The following is a 17291-nucleotide window of genomic DNA, read 5'->3' as shown; positions in this document are numbered from 1 at the left end:
ATGATTACGATCACCATTGCTCAATCCTATCAACCTTTAGAATACGTCGTCACAAATTCATTAAAAAGTACCCTGCGTATTTGTGCACAAACGTAAGTTCCTTTTAAAATGTTAAATGTAGGTTTCATTTTCACAAAATGTAACTTTTAGTTTTAGAGAGGTCTGCCGGCAATTGCAGAAACATCATAGCTTTCGACAGAACCAGATAAAGAGATCATTTTTGCAGCTGCGCAATTCTAAATGCCTGTAGATTTTTGAAATAATAAAAAAACTAAATTCGCTGTTTTTGAACAAAAACGTGGTTTCCAAAAGTGGCAACATACTTTATCGCTAACAAATACCTTATCCTTCCCATATATAACGATCTGTCATGGGATATGCATGTTAATGCTAATCGCATGTTGGGATATCTTAATCGTAATTTTTCTACTGTTCCGACGTCTACAAAACTAGCACTCTACAAAACCTTAGTTTGCTCAAAACTACAATTCGCATCTGCTGTACAAGCTCGCGCTTACATTCAGTGGAGACATGAGTAAAAAAAAAACTTCGGCAGCCTATGAATACAACCACGTGCACATTCAGCGGCGTCCATAAGGAAGCAAAGCTGCAGCGAGCACGATGTAGGGGTGTGGGTTTAGTGTTAGCATAGAGGACACGAGGGATCACAGCTGCCAGCGGAGTGTTGCCTTTGTTCTTTGTTTAAGTTACTGCAACTCCTGTGGGATCAAGGAGACTAAGTACACCTCTACCTGCTTATATGATACCCGTATGGTATGTTCCACTGACCTACAAGTTCTGTGAAGTGCATTTGATTGTATTCTTCTTTAAAAACTGTTTTATACAAAGTTCACGCGTGTGTGAAAAAATAAAAGATAAATCACAAATTATGTTACATCAACATCAGATAAGGGCGACAAGAATCTAACCACGCAAGTGATCTTTTTTTTAATATGTGAATAGCCATCGTTCTTTGGCTCTTTTACCCGTGTTTGCGGTGGTCGGCTGCTGATGGTCGGTTGTCAAACCTTTGCAGCCAAAAGGTGCTGATGCAATGGCCATGTGCTCTCACACGACAGTTGTGATACTGAACATAACTAGTATAGCTCGGTGAGGCGTGCACTGCACTGTGACAGCTCAGAGTGCCTGAACAATTCAAAATTTTGGTGTAGTGCTCATGAATGACTGCCCTCATCAACTTCTAATTAAAGGAAATACCTAGCAAGAATCACTCGGCTAGTCGCTCCCATTGACGCTCACCATTATTGTACGCAGACTTATTCCTTTATCTAAGATTTATATTTCGAGAAAGTAAAGAGAGTCTTTGCAAACAAGTAGCTATGAAAACGGAAATGGAAAAATTGGCCTTCACTTACCCGCCACCATCCAAAATTCGTAGTTCTCCCAAGACAAGGCGAACACGGAAACGTATTCCTTGAAGGATCCCGTGCTGATCAGGAAAATGGCCGCAGGTAATGTAGCCAGCCTTACGAAGTTGCAGGCGGCCCTTGCTGCGCCCTGATGTAACAGAAAACAGCCGGTACATATTACGAATGTGTCAGTGTCACATCATAAGGAATTATAGTTTATAAACAGCTTCTGTATATATATATATATATATATATATATATATATATATATATATATATATATATATATATATATATATATATATATATATATATATATATATACCGGGTGTCCGAACTATTATGTACACAGATTTAAAAATTTGCAAATGTCACACAGCTGGACAGAACCAAAGTATTGTTGTCCGCCGTCACTTGGAGATACTCATATTATTTTCTTGCATTCCGCCTAACTACACATTTGGAGGTCTCTAATTATTCAACTTCCCAAAAGTTATAGTTAGATTAAAAATGTCAATGACAGAATTGTGGAGCAACATGATCTCCTGATACAGCTTTCTGTTGCTCAATACGTGCTACATGTAAGTTTTTGCAAATGTCAAAGTAACCCGCAAATAAACGCAATATTGGTGCGTTACTCGCTGCTCGAGCAAGCGACTGGCTTGGTTAATTAAGTATTCGACGTGATCATTCCACAATAATTTACATTTTATATGCATGCCTCAGTACTTACATTTACATGTAGTTTCTAAAGCAACTTTATTCAGGTGGTACACAGGAAGGTTATCGTTAGACCGGGATGCTCTCATAAATTTATACTTGTTAACCTTAAGTTCCATTCACCACAATCGGCACCAATTGCAATCGTTATGACGCTCCGCCTAAAGCAGGGTAATTTCGTGCTCGTTAGGTATTTATCTCAAGATGAGACATTCATCTCCAAATAAGTGAACGTCATAAGTAATTGCTGAAGGTAAGGGACCAACATAGATACCGAATAAGAAAGATCCCAGGACGGAGCCTTGTGGCACACAAGATTGAAAGTCGCTATGCGGTGAATTATGACCATTAGCTGTCACGAACTGGGAATGGTTAACGAGAAGTGACTCTATCCATTTTAGAACACTATGATCAATGTTTAACTTGCTTAATTTATAAAGCAAGTGTATATGGCACACTTTGTCAAAGGCTTTCGAAAAGTCTATGCAGATGAAATCGGCAAAAGAAGACTGGTCTAATATTTGGTGCAGTCTTTGAGTAAACGTTAATACTTGCGATTCGTATGAGAATGATTTTTATATCAGGGTTGTGATGGCGAAAAAATGAATTCGACGCAAGAAAATCCGCAAGGTTAGTGAAGATTTGTTCTAGTAGTTTGAAGCAGGTACCGTTTCATCATAATTGGTAGGTGATGATTTGCCGCCGGATTTGTGCAAAAGAATAATTGTCCTTCTTTCATTCTAACAGAACTGTATGTGTGTTTAGCGATTGTTGGAATACTTTAGTTAATATAATGAAATTACAAGAGCAGGTGTTTTTCAGAAAATTATCACTCATGTTACCAAAGCCAGGTGACGAATGTATCTTCATTGAATCTATTAGTCGAATACCACTGGGAGCTTCAGCATTCACTGAAGACAGTTAGGAAGTTAGTCACTCAAGACAGGTAGTTCAATATCTGTAGTGCACGAGAAATTTTTAACAAAGGTATCTTTCAGAAAAGTTGCGCATAAATTTTTGGGAACAGGGTTTCCAGACCAATTGTTAAGAGGGATAGAATTTTTGGAAGGAGGATGTATGACGCGCCAGAATTTTTTTACGTTAGTTGTCAACGTACATGGTAATGTGGTTGATAAGAATGTTTCTTGCGCGCATTTGAGTGTGGCTACATAGGCGCATGATGCTAATGTGTAGGCTTTCTAACATGAGTCAGTGGTTGATTGCATTGCAGAATGATAGTCTTTATTTTTTGTTGGATAGCCGCTTTAAATGATTGTTGTACCTAGGCGCGTGCGGGTTGCAAGGTATAGTACGGGTTGGGATGTGCTTTTTGATGGAGTGATTTACCTCTGTCAAAAATATATTCTGGTTTGACTGCACAGTAAGATGTTCAAAATCACTCAAGAATATCTTAAGAAATGAACTTGGCTCATTTATTGATTCAGAGTTAGCTCTCTTATAGTCTCTAAGGATTCTTTTAATATTTGGAAGTTGCGGAAATGGAGTATTAGAGTGAATATTTAGTATTAGATGGTCGATAATGCTGGATAAGTAATGGATGAAAGAGGCATAATCGGGGCGATTGGTTAAGATGAAATCGAGAATGTTTAGAGCATTGGGGGTGATTTTTGTGCCTTGCGTAGCTAATCGAGTTCAAGAAAATGAAGTAGAAATATCCAAGAATTCTTTTGAATAAATAAGTAAAATGAGTCAGGTAGATTATTGTTCCAAACTATATTAGGAAACTTAAAGTCGCCAAAAAAGAAAAGAGGTGAAGAAAACTTTGTCATAATAGGAGCGAATCGCGTCATGACACGTAGTGTGTCCGTTGTGCGCGCCTCCACCACCACTCTGAGAACTAGCCTAGCTGCAAGTGCATAATCGTAAACTACATAAAGAACAAGAAAAGCATGCTTTTTAACATGCTTCGTGAAATTGAGATGACCAGTCGTTTTCCTCCGTATGGAAATATTTTTCTTCACACATGTCCCCTAATCCATCACAAAATTGCGCACAGATGCTTATAGTGAAAATACGTACCTGGCTACACACTGTCTTCAGTGCTGTGGCCTTCGTGGTGATCACACTGCTTGAGCACAACACATAAATAAATAACAAACCACCATGAAAAATGGCATATCTTTCAGAATCCACCACCGGAAGCGCGCAGAGCGCGATGTCCCCGACAAGGTAGTACTTTGACCGTTCGAGTTCACGCAGCTGGCGAGCGCTTCTACTCTTCACAAATTTTTTTAGATCTCTCATCACCACAGCCTTCAAAACTGCAGCCACGACAAGCATGGCGGTCCAAACAAACGCTCCATGTCCGAACGACAAACACCTTGATATGGTCGGAGGCCCTACTGTCACCTGGGAACGAGAACCAAGAAAAACGTAAATAGTAAAGGAATTAAGAGACTTATTAAATAGAAAACCACGCAAAACATTGGTGTAGAGAGCAAGTTTCATGCGGCAGGTCTGACCAATGCGCCAAAAAGAAAGGCAGTGCAGAAAAATAAATACCATCACCATGTATTTATTACCACGTAATTTACAGAGGTAATAATAAAAATATTGAATTCTATTCCTGTGCAAATTCGACCAAGTGTTGTAAAACAATACTAACACAACAGTAAGCTTGACATATTCAGGTTGAAGATTGTATTAACACAGCAAGCCGGGCGAGTTGGTGACTGAACACATTCCTATGGGTGTACAGCGCAACCTGGATGAAGGACAAAACGAAGTGCATGATACGAGTGCACACTGACAATTAGTTTATTTTTTTCAAACAAGTGATTAAATATACAGAGAATGCGATCATGTGTGTGTTTGTGTGCGTGTGCGTGTGTGTGTGTGCGTGTGCGCAAGTCGTGAAAGAGTGCCAGCCTATCTTGCCATTCAAAAACTCTGTTTCTTTATTATGCAGAAAGATAGAAGTCTGGCTAACGCATGCGTTTCGGTTGACATGCATGAAGTAGGCTTCCACAATCTCGCGGTTGATTTCATCCCAATTTTTAAAAAGCATTTCAGTTTTTTTAACAAAGATTTTTTTTAACGAATACTGATTTTCAGTCAGTATTCGCCTCGGATGATTCCAGTCGTTCAACATTTACAACTAACGATTGATATGCAGTTGATAATATCAACATTAGCCTAGAAGGTGTTTTCAATCTCATACTAAACTTAGATACTAAAAGAGCAGCCAGCCCTGATGGAATTCCGAATTCCTTTTAGTATGATTGTCGCTATGGACATCTAAATATCTGTTCACTATATGTAAGAAGTTCCTTAATAGTGGCGTTGTGCAGTCTTCCTGGAAAAGAGCTAAAGTACTACCTTTATATAAATCTGGTGACAGACAGCTTTTATCTAACTATAGGCCTATTTCTTTAACTGCAACCTCCTGTAAAATACTAGAACACATAATCTATAAGCATATAATAGTGTTCCTTGAGCATAATAACCTATTGAACAGCTTTCAGCACGGCTTCAGGGGCGGTTTTAGTACTGTAACCCAACTTACTGAGTTCACTCATGACATTTCCCATTATATCGACTTCGGTAATCAGATTGACACCATTTTCATTTACTTAGGAAAGCTTTCGACACAGTACTACACTCTAAATTGTTTTTGAAACTCCATAATATTCTAAATAACCCTCAGTTAGTGTCTTGTCTTGGAGTGTTTCCTTTCTTTGCGTTCCCAATTCGTATGCTATTCGTATGCAATTCGTATGATTCTGCGGATTCAGCAGATGATTCAGCAGATGAACACGAAGTTTCGTCTGAATTACCGGTGTTACGAATCGTCTTTCTCGGGGGACCGGGATTTAATTATATATATATATAATGACGAAATAGAGGACGACATACGTTCAACAAGCATAGTATATTTGACTGACGTTTCGGCTGGTGGACCAGCCTTTGCCAAAGTCAAAGTCACTTTGACAAAGGCTGGCGCGCCAGCCAAAACGTCAGTCAAATACACTGTGCTTGTTCAACGTACCTCGTACTCTTTTTCTTCAATTGATTACCGGGGCCAGCGTGAACTACTCAGCCATATATATATATATATATATATATATATATATATATATATATATATATATATATATATATATATATATATATATATATATATATATATATATATATATATATACCTCAATGTGCCCTTTTGGATGAACGAGATTTTTCCCAATATGTTCTACATCTTCCTTCTATCGGAAATATTCCGGAAATATTGTTCAAGTCATTATCAGGTTCAGCAGATGAACACGAAGTTTCGTCTGAATGACCGGTGTTACGAATAGTCTTTCTCGGGGGACCGGGATTTAAATATATATATATATATATATATATATATAATGACGAAATAGAGTACGACATACGTTCAACAAGCACAGTATATTTGACTGACGTTTCGGCTGGTGGACCAGCCTTTGCCAAAGTCAAAGTCACGTTGACAAAGGCTGGCGCACCAGCCAAAACGTCAGTCAAATACACTGTGCTTGTTCAACGTACCTCGTACTCTTTTTCTTCAATTGATTACCGGGGCCAGCGTGAACTACTCAGCCATATATATATATATATATATATATACCTCAATGTGCCCTCTTGGATGAACGAGGTTTTCCCAATATGTTCTACATCTTCCTTCTATCGTCATCGTCACCCATCATGCACCTCTTTCTTCCCTCTTTCTTTCCCTCTTCCCCTTCCCCCAATGCCGAGTAGCTGGCTAGAGGAATATACCTCAGGCCGACCTTTCGGCATTTCGTGTCATTAAACTTCTTTCTCTCTTCTCTCTCCCAATAGAGCTGAACATGTCACAGCCAATAACTTTTCATGGTTTTCGTGTGTATTTCTGTCGAATAACACGCTTTACCCTTTTGCAGAAAATTTGAAAGCATTCTTTGCGTGAACATTGTGCTGTGTATTCCCACCCTGTAACAGCCCGGCAGGGCTAACAGTGTTGAAAACAAAAAAGAGATAAGTAAATAAATGTCATCAATTGCATCCGGAGTGCCACGGGCATCTATCTGTCTTGGGGCCTTTGCTCTTCTTGATTTATGTTAGTAATCTGCCCAGTGTATAACACCACAATCAATAATTCTGGTTGCAGATCATTATGTAATATACGAGGTGTGACACAAAAAAACGAGACTGTTACAATAAATTATTGTACTTACAGAATCAGTTCTCTGTGACATTATCACCTTCAAAGTAGCCCCCTTCAGCACTGACGCACTTCCGCATTCAGTGCGGCCATTGCTGGTAACAGTTCTGAAATGAGGCTTTTGGAAGGCCCTTCAGGAGATTCTTCGTTTTTGCGTGAACCTCTTCAACTGAGGTAAAATGGTTTCCCTTTAAACAAGATTTATCTTTAGGAAATAAAAAAAGCTCGCATGGAGCCAAATCAGGTGAATAAGGAGGATGCCCCATCACAGTAATGTTTTTACTGGTCAGAAACTGCGTGACATATAGGGCCGTGTGAGCGGGTGCATTGTCCTGATGCAAGAGCCATCCATCACTCCACAAATGTGACCCCTTTTTTGTAATTTTTTCACGAAGTTTGTTTAGTACTTCAGTGTAGTAGTGTTGAATAACAGTCTGACCTCTGGGAACCGGCTCAATCATTGAATTCCATTAATATCAAAGGAGAAGATTAACATTGCCTTGAATTTTCATATTGACTTCTTTATATTTTCACATGCCTTGCAATTTTTAGACATTGTTTCCACATCAATCACCTTTCCTGTGACTACTGATATCAGAGAGACACAACCATTCAAAGAGTTCCCACGCTTTTCCAAAGAGCCGTCCCCCGATACGCCACACTCGTTACTGCCGACAACCTGGAGCACTTCTGCAGCAGCATCCATCACTGACTTAGACGCGACAATTTTCCCGGCATCAAAGTGCTCACAAGAAACCTTGTCATAGGCGGAATGACAGTGGCAGTGGTCTATTCACACCCTTCGAAAATGTCAAAGTACCAGTAGTTCCTTTCCCCAGCTGGCGGATAGCGCAGATAAGCAGAACGTTGTTTTCAGCTGCATTTGCTGTTTCTTTTTTGGTCAGGAAAACAAACGTTCGTGGGAACATGCACTACATAACACGGCGTATGCAAAACATACCCCTTGGCGCGAACGCTCCTCAAGCTTCAGTGAAATGTTTTTGCATTCCGGGCACGCCAGCGACGACAAAACTGAGAAAAGAATTTCGACATCTACGATCCTCTTCCCCTGTACCACAACACTTCCGGTGGCACTTAAAAGTTTTCCTGCAGCTGGCCCAGTTTCACTTCACTTGCGGAAACAGCAACATTCACTTTACACTTCATAGAGTAGTTCGTTGTGCACCGATTGCCGTAGAACTTGCGTTTCGGCATTTGTTTCACTCGTAACTTAGCCACAACTTGTTGTGTGATGTAAGACAACAATGTAGGTCACTGAAGTGATGAAACAATAGCTTTAAATGGCAGTACAACGCGTCGCTGCAGCGTAAACACGATGTCACGTCGTGCGACCCGCATGGCAATGTGTTCAATTTGAATAAAGAAATGATTACGATCACCATTGCTCAATCCTATCAACCTTTAGAATACGTCGTCACAAATTCATTAAAAAGTATCCTGCGTATTTGTGCACAAACGTAAGTTCCTTTTAAAATTTTAAATGTAGGTTTCATTTTCACAAAATGTAACATTTAGTTTTAGAGAGGTCTGCCGGCACTTGCAGAAACATCATAGCTTTCGACAGAACCAGATAAAGAGATAATTTTTGCAGCAGCGCAATTCTGAATGTCTGTAGATTCTTAAAATAATAAAAAAACTAAATTCGCTGTTTTTGAACAAAAACGTGGTTTCCAAAAGTGGCAACATACTTTATCGCTAACAAATACCTTATCCTTCCCATATATAACGATCTGTCATGGGATATGCATGTTAATGCTAATCGCATGTTAGGATATCTTGATCGTAATTTTTCTACTGTTCCAACGTCTACAAAACTAGCACTCTACAAAACCTTAGTTTGCTCAAAACTACAATTCGCATCTGCTGTACAAGCTCGCGCTTACATTCAGTGGAGACATGAGTAAAAAAAAAACTTCGGCAGCCTATGAATACAACCACGTGCACATTCAGCGGCGTCCATAAGGAAGCAAAGCTGCAGCGAGCACGATGTAGGGGTGTGGGTTTAGTGTTAGCATAGGGCACACGAGGGATCACAGCTGCCAGCGGAGTGTTGCCTTTGTTCTTTGTTTAAGTTACTGCAACACCTGTGGGATCAAGGAGACTAAGTACACCTCTACCTGCTTATATGATACCGGTATGGTATGCTCCACTGACCTACAAGTTCTGTGAAGTGCATTTGATTGTATTCTTCTTTAAAAACTTTTTTGTACAAAGTTCACGCATGTGTGAAAAAATAAAAGATAAATCACAAATTATGTTACATCAACATCTGATAAGGGCGACAAGAATCTAACCACGCAAGTGATCTTTTTTTAATATGTGAATAGCCATCGTTCTTTGGCTCTTTTACCCGTGTTTGCGGTGGTCGGCTGCTGATGGTCGGTTGTCAAACCTTTGCAGCCAAAAGGTGCTGATGCAATGGCCATGTGCTCTCACACGACAGTTGTGATACCCAACTAGTATAGCTCGGTGAGGCGTGCACTGCACTGCGACAGCTCCGAGTGCCTTAACAATTCAAAATTTTGGTGTAGTGCTCATGAATGACTGCCCTCATCAACTTCTAATTAAAGGAAATACCTAGCAAGAATCACTCGGCTATTCGCTCCCATTGACGCTCACCATTATTGTACGCAGACTTATTCCTTTCTCTATCTAAGATTTATATTTCGAGAAAGTAAAGAGAGTCTTTGCAAACAAGTAGCTATGAAAACGGAAATGGAAAAATTAGCATTCACTTACCGGCCACCATCCAAAATTTGTAGTTCTCCCAAGACAAGGCGAACACGGAAACGTATTCCTTGAAGGATCCCGTGCTGATCAGGAAAATGGCCGCAGGTAATGTAGCCAGCCTTACGAAGTTGCAGGCGGCCCTTGCTACGCCCTGATGTAACAGAAAACAGCCGGTACATTTTACGAATGTGTCAGTGTCACATCACAAGGAATTATAGTTTATAAACAGCTTCTGTATATATATATATATATATATATATATATATATATATATATATATATATACATATATATATACCGGGTGTCCGAACTATTATGTACACAGATTTAAAAATTTGCAAATGTCACACAGCTGGACAGAACCAAAGTATTGTTGTCCGCCGTCACTTGGAGATACTCATATTATTTTCTTGCATTCCGCCTAACTACACATTTGGAGGTCTCTAATTATTCAACTTCCCAAAAGTTATAGTTAGATTAAAAATGTCACTGACAGAATTGGGGAGCAACATGATCTCCTGATACAGCTTTCTGTTGCTCAATACGTGCTACATGAAAGTTTTTGCAAATGTCAAAGTAACCCGCAAATAAACGCAATATTGGTGCATTACTGGCTGCTCGAGCAAGCGGCTGGCTTGGTTAATTAAGTATTCGACGTGATCATTCCACAATAATTTACATTTTATATGCGTGCCTCAGTACTTACATTTACTTCTAAAGCAACTTTATTCAGGTGGTACACAGGAAGGTTATCGTTAGACCGGGATGCTCTCATAAATTTATACTTGTTAACCTTAAGTTCCATTCACCACAATCGGCACCAATTGCTATCGTTATGACGCTCCGCCTAAAGCAGGGTAATTTCGTGTTCGTTAGGTATTTATCTCAAGATGAGACATTCATCTCCAAATAAGTGAACGTCATAAGTAATCGCTGAAGGTAAGGGATCAACATAGATACCGAATAAGAAAGATCCCAGGACGGAGCCTTGTGGCACACAAGATTGAAAGTCGCTATGCGGTGAATTATGACCATTAGCTGTCACGAACTGGGAATGGTTAACGACAAGTGACCCTATCCATTTTAGAACACTATGATCAATGTTTAACTTGCTTAATTTATAAAGCAAGTGTATATGGCACACTTTGTCAAAGGCTTTCGAAAAGTCTATGCAGATGAAATCGGCAAAAGAAGACTGGTCTAATATTTGGTGCAGTCTTTGAGTAAACGTTAATACTTGCGATTCGTATGAGAATGATTTTTATATCAGGGTTGTGATGGCAAAAAAATGAATTCGACGCAAGAAAATCCGCAAGGTTAGTGAAGATTTGTTCTAGTAGTTTGAAGCAGGTACCGTTTCATCATAATTGGTAGGTGATGATTTGCCGCCGGATTTGTGCAAAAGAATAGTTGTCCTTCTTTCATTCTAACAGAACTGTATGTGTGTTTAGCGATTGTTGGAATACTTTAGTTAATATAATGAAATTACAAGAGCAGGTGTTTTTCAGAAAATTATCACTCATGTTACCAAAGCCAGGTGACGAATGTATCTTCATTGAATCTATTAGTCAAATACCACTGGGAGCTTCAGCATTCACTGAAGACAGTTAGGAAGTTAGTCACTCAAGACAGGTAGTTCAATATCTGTAGTGCACGAGAAATTTTTAACAAAGGTATCTTTCAGAAAAGTTGCGCATAAATTTTTGGGAACAGGGTTTCCAGACCAATTGTTAAGAGGGATAGAATTTTTGGAAGGAGGATGTATGACGCGCCAGAATTTTTTTACGTTAGTTGTCAACGTACATGGTAATGTGGTTGATAAGAATGTTTCTTGCGCGCATTTGAGTGTGGCTACATAGGCGCATGATGCTAATGTGTAGGCTTTCTAACATGAGTCAGTGGTTGATTGCATTGCAGAATGATAGTCTTTATTTTTTGTTGGATAGCCGCTTTAAATGATTGTTGTACCTAGGCGCGTGCGGGTTGCAAGGTATAGTACGGGTTGGGATGTGCTTTTTGATGGAGTGATTTACCTCTGTCAAAAATATATTCTGGTTTGACTGCACAGTAAGATGTTCAAAATCACTCAAGAATATCTTAAGAAATGAACTTGGCTCATTTATTGATTCAGAGTTAGCTCTCTTATAGTCTCTAAGGATTCTTTTAATATTTGGAAGTTGCGGAAATGGAGTATTAGAGTGAATATTTAGTATTAGATGGTCGATAATGCTGGATAAGTAATGGATGAAAGAGGCATAATCGGGGCGATTGGTTAAGATGAAATCGAGAATGTTTAGAGCATTGGGGGTGATTTTTGTGCCTTGCGTAGCTAATCGAGTTCAAGAAAATGAAGTAGAAATATCCAAGAATTCTTTTGAATAAAAAAGTAAAATAAGTCAGGTAGATTATTGTTCCAAACTATATTAGGAAACTTAAAGTCGCCAAAAAAGAAAAGAGGTGAAGAAAACTTTGTCATAATAGGAGCGAATCGCGTCATGACACGTAGTGTGTCCGTTGTGCGCGCCTCCACCACCACTCTGAGAACTAGCCTAGCTGCAAGTGCATAATCGTAAACTACATAAAGAACAAGAAAAGCATGCTTTTTAACATGCTTCGTGATATTGAGATGACCAGTCGTTTTCCTCCGTATGGAAATATTTTTCTTCACACATGTCCCCTAATCCATCACAAAATTGCGCACAGATGCTTATAGTGAAAATACGTACCTGGCTACACACTGTCTTCAGTGCTGTGGCCTTCGTGGTGATCACACTGCTTGAGCACAAGACATAAATAAATAACAAACCACCATGAAAAATGGCATATCTTTCAGAATCCACCACCGGAAGCGCGCAGAGCGCGATGTCCCCGACAAGGTAGTACTTTGACTGTTTGAGTTTACGCAGCTGGCGAGCGCTTCTACTCTTCACAAATTTTTTTAGATCTCTCATCACCACAGCCTTCAAAACTGCAGCCACGACAAGCATGGCGGTCCAAACAAACGCTCCATGTCCGAATGACAAACACCTTGATATGGTCGGAGGCCCTACTGTCACCTGGGAACGAGAACCAAGAAAAACGTAAATAGTAAAGGAATTAAGAGACTTATTAAATAGAAAACCACGCAAAACATTGGTGTAGAGAGCAAGTTTCATGCGGCAGGTCTGACCAATGCGCCAAAAAGAAAGGCAGTGCAGAAAAATAAATACCATCACCATGTATTTATTACCACGTAATTTACAGAGGTAATAATGAAAATATTGAATTCTATTCCTGTGCAAATTCGACCAAGTGTTGTAAAACAATACTAACACAACAGTAAGCTTGACATATTCAGGTTGAAGATTGTATTAACACAGCAAGCCGGGCGAGTTGGTGACTGAACACATTCCTATGGGTGTACAGTGCAACCTGGACGAAGGACAAAACGAAGTGCATGATACGAGTGCAGACTGGCAATTAGTTTATTTTTTTCAAACAAGTGATTAAGTATACAGAGAATGCGATCATGTGTGTGTGTGTGTGTGTGTGTGTGTGTGTGTGTGTGTGTGCGCATGTGTGTGTGTGCGCGTGTGTGTGTGTCTGTGTCTGTGTGTGTGCGTGTGTGTGTGTGTGTGTGTGTGCGTGTGCGCAAGTCGTGAAAGAGTGCCAGCCTATCTTGCCATTCAAAAACTCTGCAGAAAGATAGAAGTCTGGCTAACGCATGCGTTTCGGTTGACATGCATGAAGTAGGCTTCCACAATCTCGCGGTTGATTTCATCCCAATTTTTAAAAAGCATTTCAGTTTTTTTAACAAAGATTTTTTTTAACGAATACCGATTTTCAGTCAGTATTCGCCTTGAATGATTCCAGTCGTTCAACATTTACAACTAACGATTGATATGCAGTTGATAATATCAACATTAGCCTAGAAGGTGTTTTCAATCTCATACTAAACTTAGATACTAAAAGAGCAGCCAGCCCTGATGGAATTCCGAATTCCTTTTAGTATGATTGTCGCTATGGACATCTAAATATCTGTTCACTATATGTAAGAAGTTCCTTAATAGTGGCGTTGTGCAGTCTTCCTGGAAAAGAGCTAAAGTACTACCTTTATATAAATCTGGTGACAGACAGCTTTTATCTAACTATAGGCCTATTTCTTTAACTGCAACCTCCTGTAAAATACTAGAACACATAATCTATAAGCATATAATAGTGTTCCTTGAGCATAATAACCTATTGAACAGCTTTCAGCACGGCTTCAGGGGCGGTTTTAGTACTGTAACCCAACTTACTGAGTTCACTCATGACATTTCCCATTATATCGACTTCGGTAATCAGATTGACACCATTTTCATTTACTTAGGAAAGCTTTCGACACAGTACTACACTCTAAATTGTTTTTGAAACTCCATAATATTCTAAATAACCCTCAGTTAGTGTCTTGTCTTGGAGTGTTTCCTTTCTTTGCGTTCCCAATTCGTATGCTATGATTCTGCGGATTCGTCCGCAGTCCACGTCTCCTCAGGAGCCTCACAGTGATCCGTACTTAGCCGTCTACTATTCTTATTGTTTATTAATGACCTTCCAGACCATGTTACTTCAAAGATACGCCTCTATGCAGATGATTGTGTTATGTACAGCCCAGTTGACTCACTCACTGATCATCAGCGCCTTAAAGATGACTTTGTTTTGTATTGTGACTGGTGTGCTACTTGGAAAATGAGCATAAATTTTGATAAAACTGTTATGTCTTTTGCTAACAGACACATGCCCTTATGTTATGATTATATGGGCAACGATGTACCACTAACAAGAGGTTTTCAATACAAATATTTAGGCGTCATTTTTACACCCACCTTGTCTTCGTCTAAACATATAGATTACATTTGTAGTAAAGCGTTAAAAAAACTTGGTTACATCCGCCGGACGTTGTCTGCTGCTCCGAGGGACACTAAATTAGTAGCATACAAAACACTGATTCGCCCAATTTTAGAATATGCTTTCTCCGTATGGAGCCCGTATAAACAATGTGAAATTAATTGTATTGAGTCGGTGCAGAGGAAGGCTATTCGTTTTGTTTACCGTCACTTCGACCAAGAGATTTCACCGTCAGCTGCTCTTGCGGAATGAATCCTTCAGTTTCTTTCTAGACGACGGCACATAGAATCTCTGAAGATTTTCTATTCGTGTAAGAACTCTCTTTGTCACCTATCAGATCCCTCCATTTTAATGTCTGCTTGCCCGACTGCAACCAGAACTTATCATGCCTCTAATATCAGACCACTCCATCCACGCACTAACACTTTCAGATACAGTTTTTTCCCCTGCATGATTGAACAGTGGAATTTGTTACCTGCCGAAGCTCGTTTGTTACCCATTTCTCAATTTTTAAATGCTATTGCTGATGTATAGTTCCTTCACATATTTATATTTTATGATCTTGTTTCTGCATATCGTAATCAGTTTTCCAGGCATGTACACCCACTCCTGCCATAGCCCTAACGGGCTGCAGTATGTATAAATAAATAAATAAATAAATAAATAAATAAATAAAATAAATTTGCCTGGGCAATTTCAACAATACGCAGCCAAATTCGAGCCTGCTGCATTCCTGGTCGCACCTTGGTACTCCTTAAGGTGGATGTTAAGGCAGTGTCCGGTCTGCCCAAAGTACTTCTTGCTGCACGAAAGATTAATAACGTAGACCACTCCCACCGACCATGCCACAAGCTGCCCCATGTGTTTGACGCGGCACGTGGTCTTGGACGCCTGTTTAGGTCTATTGACGCAATTGCATATTTTGTCTAACGAGTTTTTAGCTGAAAAGATAATTTGAACACCATATTTCATGGCTGTCTTTTTTAACGCATGCCCCATTTGATGCACATAAGGGACGGCTGCACACTCTTTTACCGCTTTGATCCGTTACTGAAGTGCTCCCCCTTTTTTCTATTTTCTTCACCAGCCCTTCATATAGTGATACGACGATAGATATTGGAAAACTGGCCTTTTCTAGCCGATTACATGCAAGAGCGTGATCAATGTGCTGTATGATCACATTGAACCATTGTGACACATATATACCAACATAAACTACAGAGCAAATAAGATGTTCAGAGTTCAACTTCTGGAATTTCATGCAACGGACACATATACATCTCCATCAAAGCTGGTGTCGGTACTTTTGATGCAATGATTTTCACTTGGGGACATATTCTCGGATGAACACTTATGGCGATACTACTGCCTTTGCATGACGTATTCCTCGACCAGCCAGTAAGCACTGGATAGCACAATGATATTGTTGAAAGCTATCGTCAGAGTTTGAATCCCTTGTTCAGAGTAGATCTGCCTAAGATTTTATTGCAATATAGGAGTCAGGTACCATCGAAGTTTCATAATAAAATGCTACATGTTTGTTTGAGCACGCAATAAAATAATCTGGCAATGTGATTATAGCACATTGGAGACACTTCAAACAAGGACGAGTTGGCAAAGTTTATTGCAAGCAGTTTGATCAGTGCCAAATTATGCATGCACTTTGTCACATCCTAATAATATTGCTTGCATGCGAGATATGAGTCAGAGGTAGTAATGGGCGAACATGAACCTGCATATTTTCTGAATAGCCAAGTGTGTCAACCACAATACTGTCAAATACAAATTTGCTAAGAGCATGTTAGTGCCTGTTTATGTCCAATTGTAGAAGGCAGGAATGAGATTGGCCATGCATGCCCACATTTAAAAATAAAAAGCAGAACCACAAGACAGTATAAATAGCTTGGTGAACAGATAGCCAAAATAGCAGTCAAAACACATCGCACTTTGTCACAAATAAATAAAAAAAATATTGTAATTAAATAACAATCCCTAAAATGTCATGTGATCAATTGTGGTCATGATCACAGTTACTGCTGTGAAAAAGGCAGAGTTCTGACTGGTGTGGTTTAAACATGTTGCCAGCTTTGCGGGTCAATGTTGCCAGACTGCCTGCCAAATTTGACGGGAAAAAACACCGTCAAATGTAGCGAATGTAACGACGCCCTTTTCGAAGCGCACAGAGTTGCCTGATCACACGCGCGTAGGCTCCCAGCTTACCGGAAAGCCGCTGCATAACCCGCGCGCTTTCGGATCGCTTGCTTGTTGTGGACCCTGTTCTCCGACGGTACGAAGCGCTTTCTTTCCCTGCACACGCTGTGGCTGGTCCGCGCTGGACGAGGCTTTCGCCGGATGTGAAACTGAAACGCGGCGCATAACGATATATCGCTGCGCGCTCTCGCTAC

The 17291-nt window shown here is 39.8% G+C and overlaps 1 protein-coding gene and 1 long non-coding RNA gene across 2 annotated transcripts in view; one reads left to right on the top strand and one right to left on the bottom strand.

Annotated features, from left to right (window-relative positions):
- Positions 1 to 17291, bottom strand: part of LOC142588001 (uncharacterized) — a 117145-nt gene that overhangs the window by 75529 nt on the left and 24325 nt on the right. Inside the window, exons 3-4 of the mRNA XM_075699419.1 lie at positions 12750 to 13079; positions 4131 to 4460 (exon numbers count right to left, since the gene is read on the bottom strand). Coding sequence (XP_075555534.1) covers positions 4131 to 4460; positions 12750 to 13079 — 660 coding nt within the window. The remainder of the gene's footprint in view (positions 1 to 4130; positions 4461 to 12749; positions 13080 to 17291) is intronic.
- LOC142588002 (uncharacterized) overlaps positions 1 to 17291 on the top strand; it is a 107172-nt gene that overhangs the window by 80983 nt on the left and 8898 nt on the right. The window lies entirely within an intron of this gene.

Source organism: Dermacentor variabilis, chromosome 7, assembly GCF_050947875.1.
Source record: "Dermacentor variabilis isolate Ectoservices chromosome 7, ASM5094787v1, whole genome shotgun sequence".
Classification (NCBI taxonomy): domain Eukaryota; kingdom Metazoa; phylum Arthropoda; class Arachnida; order Ixodida; family Ixodidae; genus Dermacentor; species Dermacentor variabilis.
Note: the sequence above shows the minus strand (reverse complement) of the source record. Positions and strands in the feature narration are given on the sequence as shown.